This window comes from Dermacentor silvarum, chromosome 10 (assembly GCF_013339745.2).
Source record: "Dermacentor silvarum isolate Dsil-2018 chromosome 10, BIME_Dsil_1.4, whole genome shotgun sequence".
Classification (NCBI taxonomy): Eukaryota; Metazoa; Arthropoda; class Arachnida; order Ixodida; family Ixodidae; genus Dermacentor; species Dermacentor silvarum.
Genome location: NC_051163.1, coordinates 31,754,576 through 31,768,884, shown reverse-complemented (window position 1 = coordinate 31,768,884; position 14,309 = coordinate 31,754,576). Strand labels below are relative to the sequence as shown.

The 14,309-nt window shown below is 44.4% G+C and overlaps 1 protein-coding gene across 1 annotated transcript in view; it reads left to right on the top strand.

Annotated features, from left to right (window-relative positions):
• LOC119430964 (protein FAM91A1) overlaps nt 1-14,309 on the top strand; it is a 36,601-nt gene that overhangs the window by 20,843 nt on the left and 1,449 nt on the right. Inside the window, exons 15-20 of the mRNA XM_037698428.2 lie at nt 500-735; nt 2,153-2,240; nt 4,346-4,456; nt 6,019-6,132; nt 8,175-8,241; nt 9,934-10,198. Of these exons, the coding sequence (XP_037554356.1) occupies nt 500-735; nt 2,153-2,240; nt 4,346-4,456; nt 6,019-6,132; nt 8,175-8,241; nt 9,934-10,198 (881 nt within the window). The remainder of the gene's footprint in view (nt 1-499; nt 736-2,152; nt 2,241-4,345; nt 4,457-6,018; nt 6,133-8,174; nt 8,242-9,933; nt 10,199-14,309) is intronic.

Below are 14,309 nucleotides of genomic sequence, written 5' to 3'. Positions count from 1 at the left end.
TTGCGAGAAAGTTTCACTCGTTGCTTTACTACCATACCCTTGGAACTCTTTTGATGGTGAAATTACACCAGAGGGGTACCTGGTTGAAGCAAGTTAGTTAAGACAAGTTCCTGCTGCAGGCAAAATCAACAGTGAAGTCATTGAAACAGTCACTGTGATCTAAAGAGAATGTGTTGCTGGTCAGTGTCTCCCGTTCCACGTTTGCTGCAGCGTGTGTTCTGCGTCTCGGGGTAAATCATCATTAATAAACTGCGTAAGTATCCGACAAAAGGTGTGTGCTCAAGGCAAACTTTTAGGAAAATGCCTCCTAATAACCTCTCTCTTTTTTTTTCTTCTAGTGTCATGTCAGCGAGGTTTTTACGAATTTTCATGTTCACAGGTTGACAGGTATGCAACAGAGACTGCGTGCAGGCTATAGTGTGTGCCTTTAAGAAAAGGTTCGTCGAGCAGTCTGTCACGGTGCCCTGCCATTTCAAACCTCTGTGCATGTGTCGGCCAGGTGGGAGAGGCAGGGGAAGGAGAGGCTCAGCGGTACTTTGACCACGCGCTGACCCTGCAAGACACCGTTCGCTTCTTGCGCCACAACGCCGCCATCGCACCGGAGAGCGGGACCCAACAGGCCGAGGAGTCGTCGACGACGACCGGCTTCGGCCTGGGTCTCGACCTGGTGCGCTGCGAGAGCCTGCAGAACCTGGACCAGGACACCTGCGCAAGGCTGCTCAACAAAAACTATGCGTGAGTCCAAGGGGAGGGGGGAGGTTGTTCCTTTGTGCCGCAGCCAGTGGACAGCTGTGACTGTGTGTAGGTCACGGTCCACTCCACTCACATCTCATGTGCCGAGCCACTGCGGAATGCTGTGTTGATTTTGTGTTTTCGATAAGTGCGACGTAGCACATCTCCCACCGACACACAAGAAGCCGTGTAGACATGCCTGGCTTCCATTCTGGACATTGTTGAATTTTGCATTGTTGTCACATTCTGCCATGTCCGCATTTTGAGCCAGTCAGAGTGGGCCGAGCTGCCCTGCAACCAAATGAAAGCTGACAAGTTGGCGAGTTTGACAATATGGCGGAATTTGATGGTGCCGGGAATACACTGCGTCGTGGTCCGCTCAATCGCTTCAGCAGCGTATCAAGGGCAGCATTCTGCCTTCTACTTCCAGAATGTTGTGCGCTCACACAATAGTGTTTCGACCGAGAAGCTGGGTGGAAGACACACTGGTCCGAGCTGAGCGGATCACAAACGCTCAGCTAAAGCTCTCTGATGAACACTCGGGAAATGCAGATAAGGAGGATATCATCTCTGTGTAGTGACAGTGAGGAGGTACAAATCAGTACCACATGGAGTGGATTTAGGAATCAAATTCTTTATTGGGCGAACTTTTGCCCAAAAAGAAAAGGAGTGCTAGAGTGACTATGATAGTGGCGAGAACAGTCAGCAGTCTAATCTGAACTCATAGGTCAAGTATGTACACTGTTTATACAGGCATTACTGCGTCACCATACATTCCAGACCAGTCGTAGGTGCTTGCGTAGACTTAATGATGTGCAACAGTATTCTCATCCCACGTGCAATCTGATTAGACCTGCCTTTGTCACTATAAAATGAGCACCAATATTGGCAAAGTTTTGGCAAGCATGTCTAGTGCCAACTTGCTAAGGTCAACTTGATAAGAGTGATAAACCCGGTGAAGGTAGTCACCGGCAAAAAGTAAAACAGTATATGTGTGGTGGGTTTGAACAGATGTGAAGTTGTGAAACAGGGGCAGCACTGTGTGGGGTAAAACGGTGGCAGACGTTCAAGAGTGGGAGCACTTTCAAAATCAGGAGGCGGTATTTTCACCCAGTGGGCCATTTTCCCTGCCAGTAAAGTGTGCAAATAAAGTTTGTATCGCTATTCTTTCTGTCTTAGTTGTTCAAAAGGCTCCAACATGTCCATGCACTAAGCAGGGACTTCACTAAATTGAAACTGCAGTGCAAAATTCTAGTAAAAAGTGCATTCGGGAAATGAAGATGCGAAACAAAATGATGTAAGACCAGTAGGCCTACAGGAAAGTCTCACTGGACTGCTTTGCTAGACAATTTTGCAAAATTGAGATTATGCCAAGGTTTAGGTGCATTTTCATCAGCTGCTCACTCCTCCATCCTTTCAGGCTGTTGGTGTCAATGGCACCGCTGAGCAACGAAGTGAGGCCAGTCACCAGCTGTTCACCTCCTCACTTGGGACCTGCCGTTCCTGAGGCAAGTTTTAACATCTGTTAACAACTTTTAATGTCTTTTAACAAAGTTTACCTTGGTCGGCACTGTGTCTACAGTCGAACCTGAATATATAATGAAATCAAATAAAGCTAATTATTCTCTATGTCGAACACGCAAAATTTATTTACTGATACTCATGTAATGTAACCCCTTGATAACAAACTGGTCATTGGCTGTATATTGAAGTTGAGGTGTCCGCTGCCAGTGCAATTAAGCAATCTACACAATCTTGCACATAGAGAACTCCGTTCTTAGTGACGTTGAAAAGCAGTTAAGGCTCAGGCAAAAATGAGTGCTTACTGTATGTAGTTTTGTCTGTAATAAATGGATTTTTTTACTTGTTTTGTACCTCAACTGCGGACAGCAAATTCGTATATAACGAATGCATCACAAAACTGTGAAGGACTTTAGTAAAGGATGTGTAGACCAATCTGTTGCATGGCTGTATTTCATTTTAGCTGCATTACGTGAAAAAGAAACAATAGTAAGGACAGCTGGGTGAGTAAGCCAACCATCCATTGAACTAACCAACGAAGAAATAGAGCATCTTTTGCATTCATGTGGACTCCAATTTTATTGGCATGCGACAGTGTGAATATAGATATGTTCGTGCCAAGCATTTGGCAAAAAATTGTTATCATTAGTTCTTCCTTTTCCATGTTTCTGTTTTTTACTGCCAGGTAGTTTAAATGAAAGTTTTTATATATACACACTTTTTTGTTTAATAAACTTTGGTTGAGTGTCAGTGTCCGTCTTGTTCACTTTTATCTTTTTGCGTGTTTGTTTGTAACTCTGTTTCATCATGAAAAAGTAAGCCTTCTTTGTACATGAATGGGTGCTGGCTAGTCGTGAAAAGTAATTGCAGTAATTATGAGTGTATGTATGTGTGTGGGAGTCTGAAAATTAATCATAAGGCTGTTTCAGGATTGACTCTGGTTGGAGTTGTGGGCCCTCAAGTGAGGATAGCTATACTCAATTTTATACTTAGCAGGCAACACTGTGTTGGAAGCTACACAGGTAATGTGGTCATAGATTTCCCTTGTCCGCGCATTTCACAGCGCAGTTGTTTTCGATCTACAGGAGTTTTTGTGGAGTAACCACTTCACGTGTTACGACTACAACTAGTAGACATAAGGTTACATCAAATATATTATCTGTGCACTTTTGTGCTTCTAGTATGCAAAATACTTTGTTATTGTCACGAGTGCAAGCAGTGTGCTATGGCCACTGGTCGCAAAAACGTGTTGCTCCACTTGTCTGATGGTCAGTAGCTTCAGATCTGCGATGCCTTCCATGCATTCATTACATAATACTTTGCAACAAAAAAAAAGTGTAAGACAAGGTTACATTGAATTACATGGGGCATATCTAAATGTTGCTTTTATGTGTGATATTGCACAATTTTTTTTTGTTGTTGTGAACGCAAGCAATGAGAGAAGATCTCTTTAACCTTAATAGCATTGACTGCTATGTCTGAAACATAGCCTATAGCCGTAATTATTCAGGACAAGAGCTTGCCATTGTGGCCTGGATTCTTTGATGCTGTGAAGGCCACTCTGGATTGTGACATGGTTTTCCAGCCGTTGAATTCAGGGCTTGTGATGGGAAATGTACAATCATTCCATTCTACCGGTGCTAACATATGAGGCAGAAACTTGTAGGTTAGCAAAGAAGCTCGAGAACAAGTTAAGGACCGCACAAAGGGCGATGGAACAAAAAAATTTTAGGCCTAACGTTAAGAGACAGGAAGAGAGCGATGTGGATCAGAGAGAAAACAGGGATAGGTGATATTCTAATTGACATTAAGAGAAAAAAAAATGGAGCTGGGTAGGCCATTAATGTATAGGATGGATAACCAGTGGACCATTGGAGTTACACAATGGGTACCACGAGAAGGGAAGTGCAGTCGAGGACAGCAGTAAACTATAGGTGGGGTGATGAAGTTAGGAAATTTGCAGGGGCAAGTTGGAATCAGCTAGTGCAAGACAGGGGAAACTGGAGATCGTAGGGAGAGTCCTTCGTCCTGCAGTGGACATAAATATAGGCTGCTGATGATGGTGATGATTGTGAATGTGTGTGTGCCACAGGTGAACTCTGCCTGGTTCAAGCTGTTCATCTACGTGCTGTCTGGTCACGGTCCCCCGTCTCTCCTGGTTTCCAAAGGAACGCGGTTACGAGTGCTGCCCAGCATCTTCGAGGTGGGCGACACCTGATAGCTTTCGAAATGCGAACATTTGAAATATATCCACATTTGTATTCCGTGCACACTTCATAATTCGAAATCCTACACAATTAATAAGAGAGTTGTAGCTTGTCCATATACTGCAGAACTCTTTAGTTTCACGTGCCCTTAATTTACGCGAATTTCGAGATTGGAAAATGGCGCAAAATGCAAGGGTGCGCAAACGTTTCGAATTTTCGGTGAAGAAGTTTGGGCACTATGATGAGAACGAAAAAGTTAATTGAGAAGTGTGAAAAAAAATGAGGACGAGAAGTGATGCCTGAATGACTGAATTTTGCCACGTAGAAGTTTAACAGACTCCACTGTATCGAAAAGGCAGAAATAGTAAAAAAAAAAAAAGGCAATGGATATTTTGCAGCCCAAGTGAGCTGATACGGCACAAGCCCGAAATCATGAAGTTTGGTTAGCCACGAATATGTGCCCGAAGTTTGTCAATCGTGAACAATTGCCGCCAGAGTGAAACGTGACATTCACTGTGCACCGCCTGCAGCAGGGAACAGCAGTTTGTTGAGTTATCGCCTATTAAAACGTTGCTGTATGCTTCCAATGGTACTACGCCAAATGTGCCATGAAACAGAGAGGTAAAGATCTTGTCACATAGCTGTGAATGCAACATGCGACGACTCACGAGGAGATTGCTTGTACCAAAAGAGGAAGCCGAGTGTGTGTCGGCATTTCCACGTGACACGCGTGGGCGAGTGATGCAGGGAAGCTGTCGTGGCAGCTTCAACTGCGTGTGCCTCGCTCTTTTTCTTGTTGACGTGAGATCTAGTGGCCGGAAAGTGTATCATATGATCGCAGTTTGGCAATGTACTGGACATTGGTGCCGAAAGATTGTGTTTTCTGGGAACGTATTACAGTGGAACCTCATTGATGCGATTCTGCGTAATACATTTTTCGGGATTATGTTTGTTTTTTTTCTTTTCCTGATAATAAAATTTAGTTGAATAATATGTTAGATGATATGATTTCCGGATGATATGCTTTATTTTCGAGTTCCCGTGAAGATCGTATCAATGAGATTCCACTGTAACCGGTAAAACTGTATTGGGAAATTTTTTCGTGTTGGCGATCTCGAACGTTGGTGCCGGGGAATTGTACAAAACAGGATCGTACTACCAAGGTTCTGCTGTATGTCTCCCTTGACAGTTGCAAATGTAAGAGGCATTGTTGCATTACAGGCATGAAAACTTTGCCGTTCTTGGTTGATTTAAATGCTGATACTGCAAGAAGAATGTCCAGCTGGTGCAGTGTTTAATGTCTGTTTCATGAAAGGTTTCACGCATCTGTAATGTCTTTCTCGAGATTTTGAGGCTTTTCTTGCAGCTTCCGACTTGGCTGCCCATTGTATTGGGCACATACTTTTGCAAGGCTCAAACTAATTTTTGTGATATCAATATGGCAAAACGCATTTGAGACAAAATTTGTTGAGACAGATTCGCTGCTAGGCTGAGCTGTTTGGTTGCCATTCGGTTTTCCACTCCACAGTGATTTTGACGGTGCCACACACGTTTTCAGGAGTATGACAAGCTGCTGGTCACAACATGGGGTCACGGCCCAGGGACGGTTCCAACATCAAGCGCCCTCATCACTCTAAATGATGCGCTTACGCATTCCGCTGTGCTCATTCAGGTATGGGCACGTGAAGTGAGATGGAATTTTAGATAATGACGACGCGGCTTTTTATTTAAAAGCAAAGAGGCTTGCCAGTGTTAAAGTATTAACCTACATGCTACACTACAAGGAAGAACCAGAAAAAAAAAAGAAAAAAAAAATGTCCAGACTTAAGTGATTTCTTCGGCTTTGAACTTAACTGCAGTGGCAGCAGGCTCTCACTGTTGGATGCCACCATAGTCTAAAAAAAATTGTCTTTGCGAAGCGTGCAATGTTGACTTCGTCTGCTACATTACTGCCTGCTGTGGCCTGTAAAATATGTGCATGGTTGTCACTGCTCTCGGAGTCTGTATAGTGTGCGAAATGCCGCACAATCTATCATGTGTCAGAGGTGCACGATAACGTAGTGGTAAACACATTCAGTAGTGATGCAAAACTGTTGATAGTTTAGTCCTTGAACTATCGATACTACCATCTATAGCGCACCATTGATAGTACAATTAATAGCGTACTATTGATTTAGATAGTGCTATCGAGCGCACTATCGATAGTGCACTATCAATAATGTAAAATCATGTGACATACCTCATGCGAACATTGCAACATAAATTTGGCAGTGTTTTTCTGCTCCCAATTAGGTGAAACGAGTGTTACTGATGGTCAGGGATCACAAGACATCTGGTATGATCACGAACCAAGAATTGTAAAACTGTCAATTGCACTGTCAGTGGGGAACTATCGCAGTATTATCAATAGTACAACTGTCGATAGTTTTTGTTACACTATCAATATTGTCATAGCAAAATATCTTAATACTGTCGATATTGCTATCACTCATAATACTAGTATTGATAGCCTTTATCACACTAATGATAGTCAATTTACTGATGGTTTCGCATCTCTAAGTCATTCGGCTCCTTACTACATAGTATTGATCGATCCCCGGTGGCAATGATGAGCAAAGTTTTGTTTTTCCCTGCCATGTGGTGAGGGTGGAGCTAAGCACAAGGAGGTGGCCCGACGATGACAACTTGACGCCAATCACATGATGACAGCGTAACTAGAACGAGAACTGTCTATCTGTGATAGACAGATAAACAAATGTGCCCAGTTTCAGGCATAGAACTGTCATCGCAGTAAAGCATGACTGCAAGATAAAGATCCAAAATAAATATGGCAACGCTCAGTCAAGTCCCTTTGTGTTTGAGGTCAAAGCAGCCTTTGGCTCGTGCCCTTCTTGTTCACTTATCTTGAAATAATTGGCTATCCTTCCAAAGTTCAAGCTGTCGTTCTGAATCAGATATTACTTATGGTGTCAGTGAAACTAAGGCAACAAGGTGGCAATGCATCAAGAAGCTTATAAAAGTGTGTGCAGATGTGAGATATCGCAAAAAAATAGTAATTCATTAAGTAAATGTATTTTTTAATGACGGCCTTAGTTTTTGTCTATTGTGATAATTTTCTGGTGACACTGCTGGGAAATCTGGTTGCCTTTCTTTTTTGTAAAGGTTTCTGCATATACAGTGATACTTTATTTGTTTTTCCTTTCTTTTGGAAATGGTGCATTGATTCATGCATATTTTTGTGTTTTGTACATCTGCTAGATGTACCAGCCACCTATAACTGTTAAACACTGCACTTATTCTTAGTTTTCTTTGCTATATTTTGATCTTTGTTAATGTAAGGGTACTCCTCCAAAGGAAATACGAAAACTAAAGCTTTTTTTTTTGTCTCCTCTGTCTGGCCACCTGTGTACAGCAAAATTATGAAAACATGTTACACTGGAATAAAGAACTGTAAAAAGCATAGCTTAAATATATAGCATAGAAATATTTAGAAAAAAAAAACATGACACAATATTAAACAAAATCTTCTCGATATCAGTGAATGAAAATGGCAGAATTCTGCTATGTCCATTCTTGCTACTTCAGTGTTGTATGTTTCGTACTATTTTGAATGGAACCATCAGTTGTCAGTTAATGCTTGCATCCGATTTCATCATTAAGCATGTTGACCATGAACTAGATGGCCTGACCTCTTGTGAATTCTCTTGGTTTCAGGCCCAGGGTGTGCCTAATGGGCAAGTTAACATTCCATTCCCATTCGACGACCAAGAAAGCAGTACAGGTGGGTGAAAAACGGCTTGCGATTCTCTGAAGACCAGGAGAAAAAAAATTTAAGAATGGCAGTTTGGGGGGGGCTCAAAGGTGAAACGTTCAAAGGAATAGCAAAGTATACCGTTGCACTTGAGCGCCTCTAAAAATATCCGGAGGTGACACGCCGGCGAGAAAAAGGGCTCTCGTAGATGCCAGGTGACTCACAAAGATGGCGTGGCAAGGAGCACAGGCATCGCGCGTTGACTGTGCACGAGATGAGACTGCCGGAAAACCGTTAGCATTTGTCCCAGTGAAAGGATTGGTAATGGTTATAGCTGGACGTTTGTTTGTGTTTCACTGAGGTGTGGCATGCACAGAGCTCTTCAGCAGGAGTGCTAATGTGTGTGCGCACAACACTCGTGTCTGCCAGTGGAAGGCAGCGTTCAGTTGCTCTGGCTCCGCTGCGAAGCCGATTGAGCAGAGCGCGACAGTGCTTCCGCTTGGCTTCATTGTTTTTCTTCCAGCCAAATGCATCGCGCGTCTCTGGGAATCTTCCAACCCTCCAGGCGCAGGTCGCATGTGCACCATCGATACCGCGACAGTGGCACGAATGCACCTTGAATGCCTGTGTAACTGCTATCACAATAAAATGGCTCTTGTACCAGAAGAATCTTAATGTAACAGTTTTAGTAACAACCGTACAAAGTCAACAGACAATGAAGCCAAGCAACGCTAAGGGGAAATAACTGATCTGCCGCAATATTAGAATCTAAATGATGCAAACCCGCTGCGATGGATCAGTGGCTATGACGTTCTCCTGCCGAGCACAAGGTCGTGGATTTGACTCCCGGCCGTGGCGGCCGCGTTTCGATGGGGGCGAAGTGCAGAAGTGCTCATGTACTTAGATTTAGCTGCCTGTTAAAGAACCCAACATGGCCTAAATTAATCTGAAAACCTCCATTACGGTGTTCCTCATGACTCACTGTGCAGTTTCGAAGCAGCCACCGCATTAAGTGCGACCGCTTCGTGTATAGCCATTGCAGCGATGTTCCAGCCAGGGTAGTAGGGATAGTGGGGGTTGCTATAGAGTTTTAACTTGGGTGCTGTGATTACAAGATGTACTGTGTCGTGGTATTATTCAGCATTGTGGTTGGCAGTGAGATTGCCACTGCATGTGTCTGCTGATGTTCCCGTGAGTTTTCGTGATTTACAGATGGCATGGGAATATGAAGCAGATCGCACAGGAAAGCTGTCACCGATTTTGACAATAGTTTCTGCCACAAATGTTTTTCTCCTGAGTATGTAGAAATAATAGTGAATGATGTTCATATGTTCATGTTCATATTTGCCATATGCTTTTCATATCCATAATAAAGGAAAAAAGGGCTTAACTGAAGTCTTTTGGGACCCATGTATGTAAACATAGAAACGTTCTATTGACTGAGAAACACATCTTTTTTGGATAAAGAGCTCCGTCTTGGTACCTGCCAAACAGCTGAACATTGTTGGGAATGCAAAATTTGGACCCCCATCACGATGTCGAGCTGGTACGATGCAGCAGAAAGTGTAGAATAATTTCAGAGTGTTGAATTTTCTTTTTAAACAGTCAGCATCTTCGTTGCACAAAAATGTGAATGTTTACTAACTGCAGGCCACAGTACTTCACTGATTGATTAAAAGTTGCTTACAGCTTGTCCCAATTTCATGTTTCTGCATGATGCAGGGAACAAGCTTGTCAATCACCCAGCCTTGCAGCGGCTCTCAGAAGAGCTTCAGCTTGGCTGTTCGTGTGGCTACGTCACACTCATGCGGATACGAGCCCGGGAACCAATCGATATAGATGATCCGCCCGACGACGACGATGACGACGAGCGTCTTGAGGATTGGACGCTACTCGACTGTTGCTATGGCATTCCGCTCTTCGACAATGCACTCAACAAAGATGTCTGTGCCAAGATTCTCAAGCACAAGCTGTGTTCCAAAGACAAGTATGTCGCCGCTGCATTTTACAGCCAGGGCAACATTAGATGCATTGATATTTTGTCCCAGAAGCTCTGTGTTGTCATTTTTATATTGTGTGTGAAAAAGCCTATCTCATAGATTTCAGGTCTTTGAATTAGCAAAAGCGCCGTATTTACCAGACTCTAACGCGCCCTTTATTGTAACGCACGCCCCAGTTTTTGTACTTCAAGAAATCATAAATGGAATGGCATTGATTGTCCACTCACCATTGTTTTATTGTAAAAGAAAAGAGTAATGGTGATTTGTGCTCACTTAGAAAAACAAAACTACAGTAAAGCCTCATTAACTTGAAGTTGTAAAAACCAGAAAAAATTTTCAAATGAGGGGTGTTTTGAGATATGTGAAATCACGAAAATATAAGCACGCTGGCTGTTCATAGACCGCATGGGGCATTTCTAAAGTGGCAGTAGTAACATTCTCTATCACCTTCGCGTACCTTGCCACCAGACACGTCGGTGTCTACGGGTAGCAGCATTACTGGCACTATGCCAAGCCAGTATGCTTGGCGCTGACTCAAGACGATTGATCATAATACAAGATTTGAAGCCAGTTATCCGAGGAGTTGAGGATGAGTTTCAGATGTCCAAAAAGTTGACAGTGCTACTTAATGCTGGACAGTTTCACTTTGAAAACCGAAAGTAAACTGTGATTTTTTTCCCCACAAAAATTTTACCGAAAATCGCATTCGCAGCATTCATGTGCTTTTCCGCATAAGACGGCTGTATTGCGGTGAAGCTTACTTTAGGAAACCGGCCTCCACCGTCTCACCATCACGCGAGCATGAATCAAGCCTCCTTATCAAGCTGCGATCACGCTGGAGAACCTTGTGAACTTGCATGCTCACCTTGGTCGGCCGCAGCGCATGGTCTGATCACACCTGCTCAAAAGCACCAATCGTCTTGCTCACGGTCACGAGAAATGTGCTGTAACCGCATTGATGTGTCAGTGACAGCATCCTAAATGAGAGTGATAAAGAAAAAAAAAGAAAAACGACGATAAGCTCACGGTTGCTGTGCGAGGCCACAGCGAAGTGGCAGCGAGCAGTTCAGCAAGTGCGTGAGCGCGGTGGTAGACAGAGAGTAGGGTAAAAGATAAGCGGGGAGTCCAGCCCGGCATGGCATCTGGCTTGGCTAGCAAACTTGACGCTAGTGTGATCTCTTGCTGTCACTGCTGGGTGAAAAGCGAGTGCGACGATGCCTTTCTGCCAGTGCAACCTGCACACGACAGGACGAAAGATACTGATTAAAGTTTACTGGAATATAGTAGTATTGATATGAAAGGAGGCCCAAAAATTTGTGGGGCAAACGATGGTTGGACGCTGGTTGCTCTCTGACATGACCTTGGTCAGCACGGTGCAAAGTGCGGAATTGTGCTCAGCACTCGCTTACTAATTGTAAATACGGATATTTCTCAAATAGCTTAAAATATTTGAAACTGTCAACTGAGAGCGTTCAAACATAATATTGGAGCGAAAAGTGAGATAAAGTTTATCGCGGCAGCCATAGTACACATTAAAGGGGCACTAAAGGCAAATATTAAGAAAAGCTAAAGTGATAGATTAGTGCTCGCAAACGTCTAAGGCGTTACTATCATCGCGAACAGAGCTTTAGTAATAGAGAAATTGAGGTAAATGCAGGACACAATTGGAGACTCACTCGGGACATTCAAGTACTACCCAGACAGGGGCGTAACCAGTGGGGGGGGGGGTTGGGGGGGTCCAACCTCCCCTCCCCTCGCCCCACTTACCCACCCTTTGTTCTCGTAGCTTCGCGCTGACATAATTCAAGGAACCGGTGCTACTATCACAATTTCATTCCTGGGCGCTTCCGTTTGGGTTGGTAATTTACAGCGAATCATTTCTGCATATGGAAAAAAACTGCCACGGTGTTTGTCAAGGCTTTGACGCTCTCTGAGGTTTTGGGCGAGTATGTGGCGGCCGCATTTTAGATGAAGGCGAAAATGCTCGACGCCCATTTACTTAGATTTAGGTGCACGTTAAAGACCCCAGGTGGTCGAAATTTCCGGTATACATTTCCGCCGCTTCCCTTCAGGTGCCGGTTAGGCCGCGCTCGTGCGGGATCTTCTGCGCGTGAAACGTCTCTTGTTTGCGATTGTGCCCCTACGGAAGGCTGGTAGTTACTGTTGTGTTGTTGAATCCCAAACCAGCAATTACGCAAGGCTGGTAGTTGCTGTTGTGTTGTGGAATCCCAAACCAGGAATGTACACACGAAGGGGTTGATGCCAGCAGTGAAATTCCACCGACTCGCAACAGAATGCACGAAACAGACAGCCGACAAGCATGGATTACTGCTCTGTGCAGTACAGCGTAAGTAAACTCTTGTTGCAGGCACTGACAGTTCTTGTCGGATTCACGTGTCCTGAGAAATTGATTATGTGCACTATGCACTGAACAAGACCGGAGTTCATTCCTGCATCACTAGTACACCAACCAGTCGAGATTCTGTGAGGTACGAGGCCGCTTCCTGTTTGCAACGGCGTAAGTGAAGCAGAAATGAGTTGCACGCACTACTTAAAATGCGTACACATGCCATATCTATGCTGTGCGGTGAAATATTCTGTACAATTCTGAATCTGTTGACGTAAAGGCAAATGACGGCTGCACACTCGCACACAGTGGAAGACACAGCGGCCCATGCACTTGCCGCAGGAAATGCAACACTCTCGTTTGAGGGAGCAGGGCGACGAAAGGTTCAAAAAAAAAAAAAGCCTTACGCGTTTTTGCGCGTATTTAAGTTTTCTAGCGCAAAGACGCAGCGAACAATCTATTGCTATGGGAGTAGGTATAGCCTGGTATAGCTGGCCTTGACTTGTGTGAAACGCACTTCACCCCGACGAGGACGACGCCATCTACGCTTAATGAAGATTAACAATTAATGATGTCTTCTCCGATCGGGCGGGTCGTCTCAATGATGCGTTTTCGAAGACTGGTCCATTCAGTGGCGCTTTGAGAGACCGTTGCTCCAAACGCCCACTGTACCTGTTGTTCTTACTGTATGTTACTGAGCTTACTTCAATTTTTACTTAATTTCTTCACAAGCACACGCGAGGGGGGGGGGGGGTCCCATGTCTTTGATATACATGTATAGAGTCTGCTTAAACTACCGGATATTTATTATTGATCACGTCACGTAGATGGAAAGCATACGCTTGCCCCCCCCCCCAACCCGGTCGGGCCGGTGAACCCCCCCCCCCGAAAAAATTTCTGGCTACGCCCCTGTACCCAGATGACAAAGGCACTCCTCACTATAATTTTGCCACTAGTACTCAACCACTCGTAATAAAAAGATGATTGTATTGTGTTATAAGACAAAAGAAAATGCTAGTTGTCCAGTTCTATTTGATTTTTAAGAAAAACGAACTGAGCGACCCGGGCGGTCGAAAGTTTTTTTCTCCACTCTGCGCCGCCCGCACTTTTGCGTTTCAGTAGTTTCGTTATCGTGTAGTGCTACGCTGGTTTTGCTAGATCGCGAAACTCACCCAAACTGCAGTTAGCAGAGACTGCCATGTCCATGTGAAGTCACGGGACTACCAAAAAGTGCACCCCACTTGACCAAGAGCAGCTGCAGCGGCGAATCCAATGCCCTGTCCTGGCTCGATTTGTCCATGACCACCGCGTGTTTGCGTTTTACGCAGAAAACCGTAGCGCTATCTGTCGGGTGCCGCATTTTACTCGCTGACGGCAGTAAAGCGTGGTAATGGCGTATGCAACGTCACCACTCCCTGCTTGGCGGCGGGTGAATTGAATTGCGCTAAAGGTATGCTGACCCTTCGGACGTAATTTTCTCGTAGGCTGAGTCTTCTCTTGGCACAAAACAAGCACTGCACGGTTTCTGGAATGGTATTTTAACCCGTCCACGTCGGCTTCGTATTTGCCTTTAGAGTCCCTTTAAACACGAGAAGTTAGGTAGTGGAGCATGCTACACATTGCTCAATTAGCGAGACTTTTCTGGCTAAACGGCTATCATTCGCACTCACTTAAGAGCCCGGAATATGCAATGCTTTGTGTTTTTGTTAAACAGTGCTTCATAACTTGCAATGTAATAACAGAAGCTTGCT